We start from the raw sequence: 17,195 nt of genomic DNA on the forward strand, positions 1-17,195 counted from the left end.
AATCTTCCCTTTTTATGTGACCCAAGGAGTGAGTTGCTTGAAAGGGAAACATTTTATCTTCAGGAGATGCTAACCTTTAAGAGAATCACTAGGGGGATATGAGATGTGTATTGTCTTAGTACTCCTGGGGGAATTCTGTGCCACTGTGCAATGCAGAATTTTGCAGAAATTAGCCTGCGCGCAGTATTTCCTTTCCCCCACAGAAATGGGTTGCAGTGCTGCTTGCCGCCACTAAGGGCTGCTGGACCCTGCAGAGCCCAGCTCACACATAGAAGACACTGCTGGGGGGAGGGAGAGGGAGCTAGAGCAGTGGTTCTCAAAGGAGGTCCGCCGCTTGTTCAGGGAAAGCCCCTGGTGGGCCGGGACAGTTTGTTCACCTGCCGCTCCAGGCCAATGGGGGCTGTGGGAAGTGGCACGGGCCGAGGGATGTGCTGGCCGCTCTTCCCGCAGCCCCCATTGGCCTGGAGCAGCGAACCGCGGCCAGTGGGAGCCGCGATCGGCTGAACCTGCGGACGCGGCAGTTAAACAAACTGGCCCAGACCGCCAGGGGCTTTCTCTGAACAAGTGGTGGACCGGCTTTGAGAACCATTGAGCTAGAGGGTTCCTGGCAGCTGCAGTTCCCAGCATGCCCTGAAGGAAGGAGATGGCACATAGGAAACTCCATGCAAGCCTGGCACCAAGCATCAGGCTGTTTCTCCCTCTGGATCCCTGGGCTCTGCGGGGGGGAGGGGAGTGGGTGTCTGGGCTAGGGTGGCCACAGCTGGGCTCGGGTGTGTGTATGTCTGGGCTGTGTGGGGGAGAGGGTGCGGGTATCTGGGCAAGGGGGCCCTGTGGTTGGGCTTGGTGGGCAGAGGGTGCAGGTATTTGGGCTGGGGGCAACACATTCAGTTTGCTCAGTGTGTCTGATAGTTTCAAAGCCGCTTAGGAGATCTGGATGTCCAGTTCCCATCGATGGGAGCTGGTAGTCCAAATCTCTTTACAGTAAATTTACCCAGAAAATGAAGGTGTGATTGTAGCATGGGTAGACATACCCATGGGCCAACAACCGAGTACATATCCAGGTCACCTTCAGGCTTGTACTGGGACAGCCAGCCCACTTTGAACCCTGTGCCGCCATGTCTTCACTACTATTGTTACCTGAGCTAGTAAGGTTAAAGGTAGGGTGGATATGCTTACCTGTGGTACACTCACACCTTCATCTGCAGTGTAGATGTCCCCTTAGACAGCTTTGAAAATCTCATCCTGAAAAATTTCTGTTTTAGTCACTAAAACCTACCAGTGGAGGCACTTGTTCACCCTTTTCATGATAATGGGGGCGGGGGGAGAAAGTATTTTAATTTCTCATTAGAATAGTGACTCAAAGTAATTGCTAACTGTACTGACCCCACTTTGTTCTAAAACAAGTGTTAAGTATGAAATGACAGATGGACTTTTTGTAGACTTGCGCCTCAGTCTTGCAAAGACTTAGGCCCATGCTTAACATAAAGCATATGGATAAACTCCGTGACTTTCTATTGGTCTTACATAGATTTCTCTCTGGTCTTCAGTCTTCGTTTGGCTTCCTCTTAAACAGTGTCTTGTTCATTCTTTCTCTTTTCCTCCTGTGTTGCATTATCTCTCTCTAAAAAATACCTCATGTTATAGCTGCTTTTAGCATTTAGTACTTTCTTCATTGTGCGTTCAAATATTGATTCTTCAGTCAATAGGTTACAACATTTTCGTGCTATTATCAGATATGCTCAGTAAGTCAACTGTTGATTTGAAGCTTACCTTTGCAATGTTTGGAACTTACAGCTAATGTTAGAGAGCAAACTTTTTTTAAAATACATGTTAAATTTTTATTCTTTTTATTAACTTTACCAGACCTGTTGTTCCTGTTCTAAATTTCAAATTAGGAGTAGTCTATGATAAAAGAATTGTGTTCTGTCACTTAATTTTAATCACTGGTATAATGTCTTCCGTTTTAGTACTGAGGAATATAACATCTGTTTGTCTCTCTTCCACATATATTTTACTGGAGTTCTGTGCTACTCTTACTGCAGTGGGAATTGGGAAGGAAAGAAGCTACAGGGGTTTGATTGCACTTTTCTGGAAAGCTGAGCATTTCATGCTACTGTACTGGATATATGTCAGTGTCTGTAAATAGCCAGTACTGTGAATCTTAAGGAAGGCTTCCACAGGTGAAAGGCGTATTTGGAGGTTTCAGTATTGTTCTTTCTTAACAGAGTTTGGCAGAGCTAGAAGTACTATGTAACCAGCTCTATGAGGGGACTGATCTAGCACAGCGGATGCAAGCAGAGAAGGTGCTCTTGGAGCTTATTGACAGCCCTGAATGTCTCAGCCAGTGTCAACTTTTACTAGAACAAGGAACCGTAAGTACCTGGGAGAAGTGTAAAGTCTGACAATGTAAACATGCATTTATCAGGAGACCCACATTGGAGGTCCAGGTAATATCAGTGTAAACACAATACATGTGAGATGCTCATCTCTTATAACAAATTGAGTTTTTCCTTCATAAATAAAATTCCACCAAATCTATCTACACACGTAAATTGGTATTAGAGGGTGGGGCTTTGTGGGACTGACCGTACCTAGCATTAGAAACTAGATGGCCAGAAACAGGGGGAAAACCTAACTATGGGGGAAAATAGATGTAAATGTTAAATGTTGGCCTAATACTTGCAAAAGGTAGGAACCTCACACTTCAGGGGCTTTATGCCACCCATTGCTTAGTATTGCTCCTCAACATGATTTGCTCCAACACTTTTACAGCTAAATCCTTATGCTCTTGCTCCTCCAAGTTACAATGGGACAGGGTAAGTACGGGGTGAAAAGCCTTAAACTATGTTTTCTTGTTGTCTTAGTTTAAACCAGTCCCTTAGCATTATTTCAGTTTTCTTTTTAGAGTACGAGAAGTCCGGTGGCACCTTAAAGACTAACAGATTTATTTGGGTATAAGCTTTCGTGGGTAAAAAAACCACTTCTTCAGATGCAAGGAGAAGTGGGTTTTTTACCAAAGAAAGCTTATGCCCAAATAAATTTGTTAGTCTTTAAGGTGTCACCGGACTCCTCATTGTTTTTGTGGTACAGACTAACACGGCTACCCCTCTGATTTTTAGAGTATTATGTGTTTTTTGTGCTGATATTTTATATACAGATATTTTGTCAGATTTAAAAGGTGGTGGGGGAACCAACCCCGAGTTTAACCATCAGTTCTTGATAATCATTACCGTGTTTTGGAACCATTATGATTTCAGATGATGTGCCTAAGACATGTCCATTATCTGGAAATCATTGACATAGTTGGTAATGCCTTGGAAGAACCTGACAAATCTATTATGTTAATGGATGCGTAAGGAGTTGTTAATTCTGTTTATCATTATGATACAGTTAAGTTATTGCAATAGATGTTGCAAAATGCATTCTCAGTGGGGGGAAATGAAAATATTCAAAGTTAGTATAGCACATTGGTCTGATCCCGTAATCCATACTCCTGAGTAAGGATTACTTATTTGAGGAGTCCCATTCATATGAGGTTGCAGCTGTGGTCTCGTTCATTGAACAACGGTCTGGAGTCAGGACACCTACTACTTTCCATTTCCAGGTCTGCTACTGGCTTTCTTTGACCTTTAGCAAGTCAGTTATCTTCTCTCTGCTTTAATTATCCTCGCTATGAATTGTTATATAAATGTTTACTCAGCTTTGTAAAGTGTTTTGAGATCCTTGGATAAAAGGTGCAAAATATTATTGTTAGAAAAGACTCAATTATTCTGTGTCTTCAGTAAGACTCTGTTGTTCAGGATATGAGAAATACAAGCATAAATATTGTTCTCTTCAATTTTCGGTGCATAGTAATTGCATTACAATCATTAGAATTCCATAATAGTATCAAGTGAAACAAATATAGGAGCTGGTCATGCAAAGATTTACACACGTATTTAATTGTAAGTGTGTGCATAAGTCTTTCCAGGATTGGGGTCATAACGTGAACAAATGTAACAATACAGTTGAGCTACAGAATTGTTATAATAAAGATACAGAAAATTCAGAATTCTAGTAAATTTCCTTGTTCTGTGTGTGTGTGATTGTCTTGAGATTATGTGTAAAACTGATTTAATATGTGGTACATTTTCTCATAGGGTAGGTGAATGGCTTCTATGATCTAATACGTTTTTTCCATCAACCGATGTCAAAATGGTGTTCAACAGCTTTGTTGTTAAGGTGTAGTTTCCATTTGTGTTATTGTGGAAGCAGGGTAGTGGTTCCATAGCTAAGATTATAGTTTGCTGAGGTTTACACTTCAACCAGGAATTAAATCTCTTACATGCATAAAGAATATAATGTATCCAACTATAGCACTTTTTCCTCAGTAATGAATTTTCTGAGAATTTTCAAGTAAATCTGTTAATTAGTTTGTTACAATCATTTTAAAATGGCACATCTAACTTGTTTTTGAAAATTTATAGCAAGTAAATTTCTTAACTCTAATCTGTTGTTTTATTTATATTATGTGCATATGCATATAAAACAATGTCTGTCTTTACTAAACCACACAATGTAATTTTCAGATGTAATGTGGCTTGTTTAATTCATCTGAGATTATTAAAAATCATAGTGTCAATCTCTAGTGGAAGTGTGTCGCCCAGCCCATAGAGCTAGCTTTAGCATTTATTTTACTTAGCAGTAACACAAGGAAGCCTCCAGTCCTGTATCCTGTAAGACAGTGGCTCTCAACATTTCCAGACTACTGTACCCCTTTTAAGAGTCTCATTTGTCTGACGTACCCCAAGCATGGGCGGTGGATACCATAGGCTGGGGGAGGCTATACCTCCCCAAATTGCCAGGCATGGCCCCACCCACGCTCTGTCCCCAGCTTCCACTTGGCGCGGCCACTCCAATCTCCCTGTGGGGTGGCCCCAGCTCCGGCCCTCCTCATGCTCTGGGGCTAGGCAGGCTGGGGCTGCATTGCCTGCCCTCCCGCTGTTCTGGGACTGTGGGGGGCTCCCTCCCACTGCTCTGGGGTGGGGGAGCTGCGGCCACATCGCCCGCCCTTCCGCTGCTCTGGGGCTGAAATTTTAGTTTGTACTGACTTTGCTAGTGCTTTTTATATAGCCGGTTGTAAAACTAGGCAAGTATTTAAATGAGTTCATGTACCACTTGAAAGACCTCTGCATACGCATACCCCTGGTTGAGAACCACTGCTGTAAGACATTGGCTTAAGCAAGGGGTAGGCAACCTATGGCACGCGAGCTGATTTTTAGTGGCGCTCACACTGCCTGGGTCCTGGCCACTGGCCCAGGGGGCTCTGCATTTTAATTTAATTTTAAATGAAGCTTCTTAAACATTTTAAAAACCTTATTTACTTTACATACGACAATAGTTTAGTTATATATTATAGACTTATAGAAAGAGATCTTCTAAAAACATTAAAATGTATTACTGGCACGTGAAACCTTTAAAGTAGAATGAATAAATGAAGACTCGGCACACCACTTCTGAAAGGTGGCCGTCCGCTGGCTAAGCAGTTAGCATAAGGTTTGAGGCCTATGAACTTTGGCACAGATAAATGGCCCAATGGTCACCCCTAAGTTTTGGGGAATTGGGAATAGTGTTTAAGAGGGAAGTTGGTACATAACATTAGGCAACTGCAGGAATATTAAACTGATACTAGGCTTGGATATTTTAGTATAGAATCGTTGGCAAATACTTAACTACGAATTTGCCTTGACAACAAATTGGCGTATATGGTAATAAGTTGCAATTATTAATATACTAAGCTCTAGGATAAGGGCACCCCAACATTAGTAGGGTAAGGAAACACAAATAAGAAAAAGGGGATAAATTCCTACTGAATATGCGTTAGGCACAGTGGTGTCAGCGTAACATATTATAAAAGCCTGTATGCTTGGGAATGAGAGATGTATGTAGCTCTTGAGAGTTGCCAGGATGATGGCCACTGGTGATAGTGATGAGGAAGATAATGGCTAATATTTCAGGTTGTTCTGCAAGGGATGGTGTGAGTATATGAGTGTTCAAATGTACATTCTTTATTATTTCTGTCTACCTTGCTGGATTAGAGTATTGGTGACTTTCCTAACTGTATTATTAAACTATTACAGATATAGAAGTGTGAGTATTGTAACCATGCACACTGGGGTTCCCAACTGACCAGTAATTTTGATAAAACTGAGGTTGATCTTGAGACAAGAATCTGTCAAACCTCAGAGTGTGTTAACTGGAAATTCCTAAGTAATCAATATAATTAATACACAATCCACAGATCAGGCAACAGTGGTTTGAAAGGGTAAAAATTCAAGTACGTAATTAATTTTGTTGGCCAGGTTCTGAACCCCAACTCAGCAGTACAAGGCAAGTGTAAAGCTGCACTGGAGGGACAGCTGGGGACTTACCCAACAGAGGTAGTGCAGAAGGGTGGGGAGGGCTAGAAAGGGAGCATGCCAGAGGTGGAGGTAAGCAGGTGCAGATTGCTCTTTCTGATCCGGGGCTGGTGCAGTGCTTCATGTGAGGCCACTGGAACCTTAAAGCAGCCCTACGGCTGTTTTGGCTTCCAGCAGGCCCAAGATCAAGGGAGTAAAAAGGTGGGTTAGAGCCATGCTCTTCCCACAACACTTTTGTGTAAACAGCTGATAATCTGGCTGTGTGGTTTTTTTTGTTTTTTTTTGTTTTTTTTACTACTGTATGGTATGGAAGTTCTAAGAATGCAGTTTTAAAATGATGTTTGTGATTAAACTATTAAGTATTGTAGTGCTGGAAGGTTGATGTTAAAATTGTGCATTGCAGTGTGATCTTCAGTTCTTTCATGTGTGCATTTAGAATGATAGTATTGTTGAATTGAAAGTGAGTGTGCTAGAGGGGGTTGGTATAATTGAGTGACACAATGGAAGTGGGCTAATATTTGAAGGACTAGCATTTTGTTAGGCGTGAATGTTGCCTTTTTATGTTTATGCAGTTGTGAAGCAATACCCTTGAGAAAATGACAGAGTGTAAGTGTTGTAATAACAGTTTTGAATGTTGATTTTTGCCAGAGTTATATTTGACACCCCCAACTCAATTTGTTGAATTAAAGAATATCTTTAAGAAGTTTGATTCCAAGGCCAATTACAGTTTTCATAGAGAGATGTCTGGTCTGATCCATGGCATTGCCAGAGGTGTTGCGGATCACATCTCTTGTGTTCTCAGATGAAGAACTTAGTTTACTTTTCAGCCTCGAAGGCTGTAATGAAGCTTATTTTGATCATCATGCACAAAAAACTCAAATGCTAAAGTCATGAGTTTTAAACAAACAAAAGCAAATCAAGACTTCAGATCTTTGAATCCAGGATTCTTGTGACTAAATCTAGGATGTGACAAATTCATCCCTTAGTTATAAAACATCAAATGATTTAAAACCAAAGATTTAAAAAAACTCAGCCCAGTAATAAGAATGGGAAAGTGTTGTTAGAAAAGTAGTTCCAATCACAAGGCTACATTTTTTTGAAGGTTGCTGGAGGCGGGGAATGGAAAGGTCTTCTCATCTCCTATATCTTGGAATTCTTAGTGATTTTCAAAATGACTATGCTGTATTTATGTTTTTATGTATTTATGTTTAATTTTTAGTATATCAAGTATATAGCCAAATCATTGTCTGACCAACTGTCATCCTACCTGCTCGTTCTGCTTTCTTTTGGCATAATAATAATTTTTAATAAAATGGTATGGTGTTTGTTTCTATAGACATCCTATGCTCAGCTTCTAGCAGCAACATGCCTTTCCAAACTTGTAAGCAGAACAACTCCTTTACCCATTGAACAAAGAATTGACATCAGTAAGTAACTTGCATTATTTCTATTAAAATAACAGCAAAAAATTGCATCTATATGTTCTAAACATTCATATCACCATAGTACTGATTCCGTGAATGTTCCATTTTGCCCTACTTCTGTCTATTTATGTGTAACTATTTTTTTAAAGTGCAGTTGTAGTCAGAGAATGACTCTAAACCTAACACTGTCAGGTTCTGCATTTATTCTCTTCTGTTAACTTCCATATCAAATTTTCTCACTTTCAAAGCCAAAAATAGCTGGATTTTCTAGTTGCCAGAGCTGTAAGCTCCTGCTGGGACCTGGAAACCAAGTTAAGTCCTTTCTGTGCTTTATTGGACAACAGGGAGAGAACGTGGGTGTAAAAGAGAGAGAGAGCACAGTGCCCTTTCTTGCTGTCCCTTACTCTTGTACAGAGGCCTGACATGATGGAACTCATTTCCTGCTCTTACCAGCTCCTTATTTGATGAACTCACTGATTGTGGGTGCAAACATACATTGTACCCTATTAGGAGTGTAGCAGTGGCTGTGTTCCCCTGCATATAGGAGAATTTTAGGAGGCACCCAGTTTCCCATCTGTAAAATGAATATAATAATAGTTGCCATCCTTACCTACCGCACAAGGTGTAGTGAAGGTTAGTGAATGTTTGGAAACGTGAAAATTCCCAGGTATTATTAGTACACCCTCTAATCTCTTATATTTACATGTTACTCCATTTTTTCCCCTTCCGATTAGCTCTTGGCAGTTTTGATAAGCAAGTCAGGGCAGAGTTCACTTCCAGACTTAGGACCCTGCACAAACTTACACATGTGTTTGATTTTAAGGGCGTGACATTAACTTCATTGGGGCTACTAATTAAGCAAGCGTGTAAATCTTAGCAGGACTGAGCTTTGAATAATTAATCATTTTGCATGAGAAACATCTAATATAGATTGGAATTTTCAGTACTGTCAAATGTTGTTTAGACCAGGGATGAGGAGAACACAGAAACATTCTAAAATGTTTCAAACAGGTATTTTGTAAGAGGTCTTAATCTTGTAGAAAAACGTCTCATCAGAGAGGCCTAGGATTGAATGTACATAGAGGAAAGCCCTCCAGAGCAGTATTGAGGCCCCCTACTGAGGAAATATATGGAAGTCTGCAATGCTTCGGCTAGTGTTGTACCTGTTCTGTGGAGAGAGGATTGAATCTACAGGGTTGTGATTCCACCTTTCTTGATGACTAAATTCAGCCTACATGTTGTTTTTCTCCTCGGGAACAAATGAACTTTTGTATATGATAAATCATCCTGCAGGTGTATAAAACAGAAATGTCCCTCCCTTCCACTCCCCAGGAAACTGTTCTCTTATTTGAGAGAAGCAAAGGTGAAAAGTTTTCTGCCTTAGGAAATATGCCTAGACAGAACTGAAAGCAGCCTGTACAGGCGCATGCCTGAGAACACTTGTTAATTTCTTGTATTTCATAAATGAGGTCTGAAGGCTGCTGTTGCATTTGCGGCAGAGTAATTGATGCCCAGTAGGTGGGACAGAATGAATGATTAAATTGGTTAACTAGTCAGAATCCTTGGTATTCACAAACTATTGTCAAATGTATGTTAGAATGATAATTACATGCATACTTTGGTGCAAATAGCTCCAATGTAGTTAATATTTTCCATGACTTAATTTTTTGAAATTAGTGTCTTTATACTAAGCATAAAAAAAACTGACATCACATGACCTAGATTCCCACATTTCTATTATAATGGCTCAAGTGTGTTTTTAAAAAGAATTGTGATGTTGACTAAGCATGTTTCTTTACAGGGAATTATATTCTGAACTACGTAGCCTCTCAACCCAAACTGGCTCCTTTTGTCATCCAGGCCCTTGTTCAGGTCATCGCTAAGATTACAAAATTAGGATGGTTTGAGGTTCAAAAAGATCAGCTCATCTTCAGAGACATTATTGCTGACGTAAAAAAATTTTTACAGGTAAGAAAAATTATCCAATCATGCTGCTTCTTAAAATGACATAGTCTTGCATTAAATTCAGCTCTCTTCTCACTTAACGAATAGCTTGCTGAGTGACCCAAAGGGTATTTATATACAGATTAGAAAGGCAGGGACCAGTGCCAAAAAAATTACTTAGGTTGAAGGACCGGAGCAGGCCTGCTACAGGTTTAAGGTTTAGTTTTTAGCAAACTGCCAGGGCTAGAAATAACTGCTTTATTTCATTCTCCATTTTTTCCAAAGGTATAAAACACGTGTTTCTCACCTTGGCAGATTATGAGTTAGCAGACTTTAAAGTCGTGCCATTCTGATTACCATCTTTATTTTTCCCACTTGAATTCTAATAGGGTTTTAGCAGCTATTATCTCAAAAACATGAAGACATGAGTACTGTACTATCTGTAAGGTGGGAATATCATCCTTCAAATGGAATAAAGCATTAACTCTGACTGTAGTGATTATTGCAATATTGGCTGCTACAATTGTGCAAATAGCGTTCAGTTGTACGACCAGTACAAAAAATTTTCAGGACCAGTACGCTTTTCTAAACACTGGTCCTGGATAATGGATCAAAAAGAAAAAAGTTTATATATTTGATACAGTGGATGCCATTAAAATCTTTACAGTGCTGCCTTTCTGATAACATGTCTGCCATACTCAAGTTTCTTATTAATGGGAATACGGAGCGATACCACCCTAACTGTAACTACTTACAAAGGCATGTGTAAAGATTTTTACTGTGCTGCACAGATTATCTGTTATTTTGTACACACATAGAGTGGTTTTGATAATGACATGGTCAGCATTCCTCCTTTCTCATGGTCACATTAAAATTTTTTTCCTGCATGACCCAAAAAAGCAGAGCTGATTGCTTAAAAAAAAAAAAAAAGTGAGTTAGAATGTGTATTCTGTCTCAGTGGGCGTGGAGTCACAATTTGTAAGGGCTCTGCCACTTAGATAGTGGAAGTGGGTAGGTGACTCACTGTTGTGGGGTTGGCGTTGTGGGCTTTCCTTGTCTTGTGACTTGGGTTTAAACACACAAAGTCAGTGGTTCCCAAACTTGTTCCGCTGCTTGTGCAGGGAAAGCCCCTGGCGGGCCGGGCCAGTTTGTTTACCTGCCGCGTCTGCAGGTTCAGCCGATCGCGGCTCCCAGTGGCCACGGTTCGCTGCTCCAGGCCAATGAGAGCTGCTGGAAGCGGTGCGGGCCGAGGGACGTACTGTCTGCTGCTTCCAGCAGCTCCCATTGGCCTGGAGCAGCAAACTGTGGCTACTGGGAGCCACGATCGGCTGAACCCACGGACACGGTAGGTAAATAAACCGGCCCGGCCCACCAGGGGCTTTCCCTGCACAAGCGGCGGAACAAGTTTGGGAACCACTGCACTAGGTCATAATAAGGGAGGGTCACTCACCTCCCCCTCCAGCATTTGGGGCCTTTGCTTGGTTGCTCCTAGCACAAGGCATCTGATTGGACCCAGTATGCCCTAGGGCAGTTAGGGTAGGGCTAGGCAGGGACCAGCATGAAAACCTGTCAGGTGAAACTTGCATAGTTCTCAGGGAAAGGTGAAACCCCCCACTCTGCTACATGAGCAAATTCTTTCCTGACTCTGAAAAACAATGATCTGCAAAGGTCGCCTGGCAGACATTGCCAGAAGCAGTAGCAAATGATCAGGGTGAATGTGGGTTGTTGTGATGCCCTAAATGGGAGTCCTTATGAGCAGTACGGAGGAACCTGCAGGAGGATTACAAATGTCATTGCCTCTTATCTCAGAGACTTAGGTGGAGCTTTGAAAATAAAGAGACTAAAGACAGGTAATACTTTGTATTGGTCGGGTGGCGTATTGGAACGTTGCAGAGTAAGGACTCAATTGTTTTGGTTAATTCCTTCTAAGGTTTGAAGTTAAACAATTCAATAAGATTGTGGCCAGTGATCTTTGAACTCTAGTGTGGAGAGTTTTATTGGTGCTGCTTGGTCAGTGGCAGAGATATATTCTTGTGTTTTTTCTGCCGGTCTCTAAACGCATCCATAATCCCTAGATTAGGAATAAAATTAAAACTCAGAGTGTAAGAACATTAGTATCAAAATGCATACATGGAATGGGGCGGAGGGGTTATTTTCTTTTCAGAACTTATTTCCGTAAATTGATTTGTCTAGATATTTCTGCATTTATTTCCTTAAGGGATGGTAATATGTATTGTTGGTCCAGGACACTGTCTGTGGTGGTGTTCCTGGCTACTAAGCAAGGAAAATAATGGGTGGAACAGTTTCAGTCGTGTTCTCTGCCATTGAGTATCAGATTTATGCTTCATTTGTTTCTCTTTTTCAAAATAATTTGATTATAATATGTAAATGGAATGTTTTGAGCTAAATTGGGAATGACAATAAAAGATGGGCTGTAATATTTATTAAAAACAAATTCTTGAGTAGTATACTCCAGCCTTTTGCAGTTATTTTATAAATGATTGCAGTGTGACTCTGCATTGCGTAGTTCACTAATAATGGAGGCTTAAATACAAAACTTTGCTACTTAAGAGATTTCTTTCATTAAATTAAAAATTCCTGTAGAGGAGAAAATAAAGCTATAAATCTACTAGTGAACTGAATTTACTATTGAAATGGAAAAAAACCTAAGCAATAATAGTATATGTTGATAATTAATAAATAGCAGTCTTAGCTATGTGCAGCTCAGTAATCATATGTGAATTTGATCCAGTTTGAATTAGAATGTAATTTACTGTGTAGAGAAGGTGATTAGGAGTCAGGACTCCTGTGTTCTATTCTCAGGTCTTCCACTAACTCTCTCTACCATCTTGCGCAAGTCTATGTTTTAGTTTTTCCCATCTGTAAAATGTGATTAGTATTTTCTTATCATGAGGGGGCTTGTGTATGAAAATTTGCAACCTGCTTTGATGTTCTGATATGAAAGACATTAAAGTGTGTAAGTTATTATTCAAGATCTGTTTAAATAAGTACCCTTAGTAATCTGTTCTGTGTTTGTGGAACACTTTTACTTTTTCTGTTTGTAGTACCCATTTTGTTAGTTTGAACAAAAAGCAAAACCAAACCTGTAGAGTGCCACTTGACCAATATCAAGAGTACCACATGAGCAATGCATGTTTAAACAGACAAAATTACAACAGTGACCCTGAAAGAACCTTGCTTCTATGCACTTCCAATACCCACTTTCCAAAAGAGGCTCGTCCTACTCTGGTCCCATCAGGAAAAGCCTGAACATATATGTGGGCCTTGCAGTGTGCTGAGAAGATTGACAAAACTTGGGTCTGTCGGGCAAAAGGGAGGGAAATTAATTCCAGAGTCAAGGACCCTTTTCTGAGAAAACACTGTCACCATACCCTAGATGTATAAATCTTGGGACTATCAGCTTGGGTAATCCAGTTGATCACAAGTGCCAGGTTCTATTGTGTTTTTATTCAAGTGCAAAGTAATACTAAATCATTCCTCATTCCTATGAATAATTTGCTAAAGAGATGTTTGTTTAGTAGTAATTTTACACTATCTTACACTTCTATAGAATGCCTTTCATCTCAAAGCATTCCAAAGAGTTGTTCAATTGTGGGTCACATCCTCTGATATGCTCCTGTGTGGCTCCCATTGAACGGTACTTAATGTATAGAAGAATCACTTCACTGCTAAGATGCAGACACCTGTAGGATGGGGTATGTCAGTCAGGCCAAAACCAGCATGTTGCTTTTCAGTGTAAAAGGGAATGTTTGACCAGACCTCAGTGCAAATCTGTACTCTTCTGAAAAGTACCATCTGATCTTTAATCCACCCAGGACACGTTTTTTAAACTCTCATCTAAACTATGTGGGACTCAGTATATCTATCCTTGGAAGGATAAAGGATTGAATTAACCTTAGAGAAGTGTTTAATAGTGGTATTCCTCTAATGTAGATATTCAGAATATATATTTCTAAACTGAAGATATATAATATAATAATATCCTTAAGTTTTAATGTTTTATGGTGAGATTTTGAAAGCCACCTCGGGGATTTGGACTTGCAATTCATACTAGTTTAATGAGAATTGGACATCTAAATCTTGTAGACAACTTTAAAAATCTCAGCCTAAAAATTTAGGTTCACCTAACCTGTTTCTGCTAATATTAGAAATGTCAAGTGTTACATTTTAGATGTATAGATTAGGGAATTTATCTGTTTTGTTCTGTAGGCGACTGTGGACCATTATATCATAGGAGTGATGATCCTTTCAGAACTGACTCAGGAAATGAACCTAGTAAGTATGTATAGTTTTTTCCCTTTTGTACGAGATGAATGTAACACTGCTAAAGCAGTGTGTCAGAGTCCCTCTGCACACTATAGAAGTGCAATTAAAAAACAGGACTTAGACATGGAGGATTTTTTTGTTTTAAAACCCCAGGTGTTTAGAGGACCGAGACTTTTCAATGGGTGGATGTGACCTAAAAGTAGGTTGCCCATCAGCTGCGGGATGGGAAAGGGGAAAACATTGTCACAAATATATATAGCAGTGAAGGCACAGCAACACAAGCTTCAGCTGTACAGCCCACTCAGAACCCTGGGTACATATGTTGCTAGCCCATATCATACATGCTGCCATGTCTTTACTGTTTTTTCGCTGTGCAAACTAGATTAAAGTTAGCATAGGTATGCCTACCCGGGCTGCAATCACGCCTCCAATTGCAGTGTAGACATACCCTTTATCTCATTACCAATCTCAGCAGCTTGCTCTTTGTGTTTTTGTACATAAAGTTCAAAGAAGAATTATCCTGGAGAGTGAATTTTGATTCTGGTGTTCATGGTTTGGGATGGAAGGTAGGGCTCAAGCTAGAAATGGAGTGTATTGGTTAGAGAAAAGGAAAAACACCAAAATTAAAGCAAAGGAAAATGACTTGGTGACCTGACTTGATATAACACTAAAACAGGAACAGTCAAAGTGCAGACCAGCTCTCCCTCTCTTACAGAACTCCACAGTGCAGGAGCAATTTCACATGAGATCCATAGGTGATGTTTTGCAGAGCAGCTGCGGAATATCTCATCACTTGCTTCCGCTTGTTCTTGGTGTTGCTATAGACCTAGTTGGCCAGCATCATGGGCAGGGCATAGGACAAACCAGAAATAATAGGTAATATAGGAAAAAATAGAATAAGAACAACAATGGATAGGAAAGCACAGAATCAGCGGGTATTGGTATTGGTAAGAGAAACCAGGAGGCCTGGACTTTGTACCTGACCGTAGTCTTCATCTGTTGTGACTAAATGACTTGTGCCAGAAATGCCCCTTCACTAGTCTTAAGGGAGAAAAAAGACTTGTTTATTCTTGTGGCCTTATTTTTTTTAGGTTGATTATTCAAGACCTTCAGCGAAACATCGTAAAATAGCTACCTCATTCCGTGACACGTCTTTAAAAGATATTTTGATGCTGGCATGCTCTCTTCTAAAGGAGGTAAGACTGTTTTATAACTGAAGCTAGTATTAAAATGCCTTAAAAGTGAGGCTCTTATGTTTTTACTGCTTTAAATTTATGGTAGGTATTACTCTGAGTGGACAAGGTCAGTCTGTACCTAGATGGGTGTTTGCTTACATCAAATTAGAACAGGCACAAGTAACCGATAAAATTGTTGAATTTTTGAGTGCCTGTCCAGTTTGTCTATTTGCTTCTTCAGTTATGTTCTGCCTTCCAGAGTAGACAGCATGTATCCTGAGATTTTCTTCTTGTTTCCTATATTGTTTCCCTAGTTTAGTTTTATTTTAGCTTAGTTAGGCCTTCTACCTCAGTGTTCCTAAAAAAGGAAGATAAATCCTCTTGATGTGGCAGAGTAGCCTGGTCTGACGAGGGTTTCTGCCTCTCCTGCTAGCCCTGTGAGCCTCTGTGTGGCACTCTGAGGTAGTTCAGACCCCAGCCCCTCCACAGGCTTGACAGCAGGTACTGAGGAGCAGCCTTCAGTAGCCTAAGTCTTTCAGGCTCACGTAGGCTTAAGGGACTCCAAAACTGGGCCTTGCTCTTTGTGTCTTGTCTTCCCTGCTGATCAAGGCCTTCGTTGTGCTTAGGAAGCTGCTGAGCTCTGCTTCTCTTAAGACCAAGCAACTGCTTGCATTTGAGAGTAGTCTATTTTTAAAAACAACACTTGCTTCCCACTCCCTCAGTGCTTTCTTTGGGAGCTGCTGGTTGTTTAGCGCTTGAGAAAATCAAATTATTTATTTAGGTGCTGAAATTTGGACCTAGAAGCCTAACTTTTGGCACACATTTTTTAAATTCTTGTCCACAGCCATTGGGACGTGGATGTTGTTTGCAATGACTGGGGCTAAAGGTATAATCTTTGGACTGGTGAATATGCTGCCCATGGACATTCAAAAAGCAACAGAGGGTTCTGTGGCACCTTTAAGACTAACAGAAGTATTGGGAGCATAAGCTTCCATGGGTAAGAACCTCACTTCTTCAGATGCAAGAGGTTGCATCTGAAGAAGTGAGATTCTTACCTACGGAAGCTAATGCTCCCAGTACTTCTGTTAGTCTTAAAGGTGCCACAGGACCCTCTGTTGCTTTTGACAGATTCAGACTAACACGGCTACCTCTCTGATACATGTACATTCAAGGTTTTAAATCAGTGATGGAAATATGCATTCATGGAGAAATCCTGTACTGTCTACAAGAAAGATTAGATACATTCAGAGATATCTAGAACCCCTTTACAGAGGCTACAAACCTGTTGCAGATGGTACAGTGCTATATTAGGGTTCTCTCACCAGGGCCGGCTTTAGGCACCGTAGGGCCCAATTCAAAGGAGCTGCTGTCGAAGTCCCGCCGCTGTCTTCGGCGGCAGCTCAATCGCTGCCACAGAGGAAGGACCCTCCGCCGAAATGCCACCGAAGACAGCGGCGACGATTGAGCTGCCGTCGAAGACAGCGGCGAGACTTCGGCGGTAGCTCCTTTGGGACGTTGCGGGGCCCGATTCCGGGGAATCGGCTGAATTGCCCTAAAACCGGCCCTGTCTCTCATACACATACCGCGCCAAACATTCTCTAGCCTAATTGCCTTCAAGCTCAGCTGAACTAAAGTTAAATTGATACTCCCAAACACTGAAAAGTCTGCACATGTTCAGCACAGCCACCCTTCCAGGTAGTAGTTAATATGTAATAATTAAAACATCTGTATAATGCCAACTTCTCTTCAGGAAACTATAGCATTTACTAACTTATTTAATTGTGCACTAAACTAACATTTATCAAACCACTGGTGTAATTTCTACCCATAAAATGTAAGCACTCACATAAAAGTTGTATAAAAGCTTAGCAGAGTAACAAGTGTAATTGGAAAATAAAAATAAAATAGTGCAAGCTGTTGGTTTCCAAGCTGGGTTCTTTATGGCACATGCATTGTCACCAGTGATA

General features: G+C 40.7%; 1 protein-coding gene across 2 annotated transcripts in view; it reads left to right on the forward strand.

Moving 5' to 3' along the window:
* The window catches only part of RANBP17 (RAN binding protein 17), a 270,043-nt gene that overhangs the window by 10,157 nt on the left and 242,691 nt on the right, over positions 1–17,195 (forward strand). For both annotated transcript variants that reach the window (XR_008445943.1, XM_054037886.1), the window contains exons 2-6: positions 2,226–2,372; positions 7,735–7,825; positions 9,624–9,790; positions 13,997–14,062; positions 15,145–15,249. Coding sequence is in view for 1 of the 2 variants with exons in the window: in XM_054037886.1 (XP_053893861.1) it covers positions 2,226–2,372; positions 7,735–7,825; positions 9,624–9,790; positions 13,997–14,062; positions 15,145–15,249 (576 nt within the window). In the remaining variant the exon portion in view is untranslated. The remainder of the gene's footprint in view (positions 1–2,225; positions 2,373–7,734; positions 7,826–9,623; positions 9,791–13,996; positions 14,063–15,144; positions 15,250–17,195) is intronic.

Source organism: Malaclemys terrapin, chromosome 8 (assembly GCF_027887155.1).
Source record: "Malaclemys terrapin pileata isolate rMalTer1 chromosome 8, rMalTer1.hap1, whole genome shotgun sequence".
NCBI classification, from domain to species: Eukaryota; Metazoa; Chordata; order Testudines; family Emydidae; genus Malaclemys; species Malaclemys terrapin.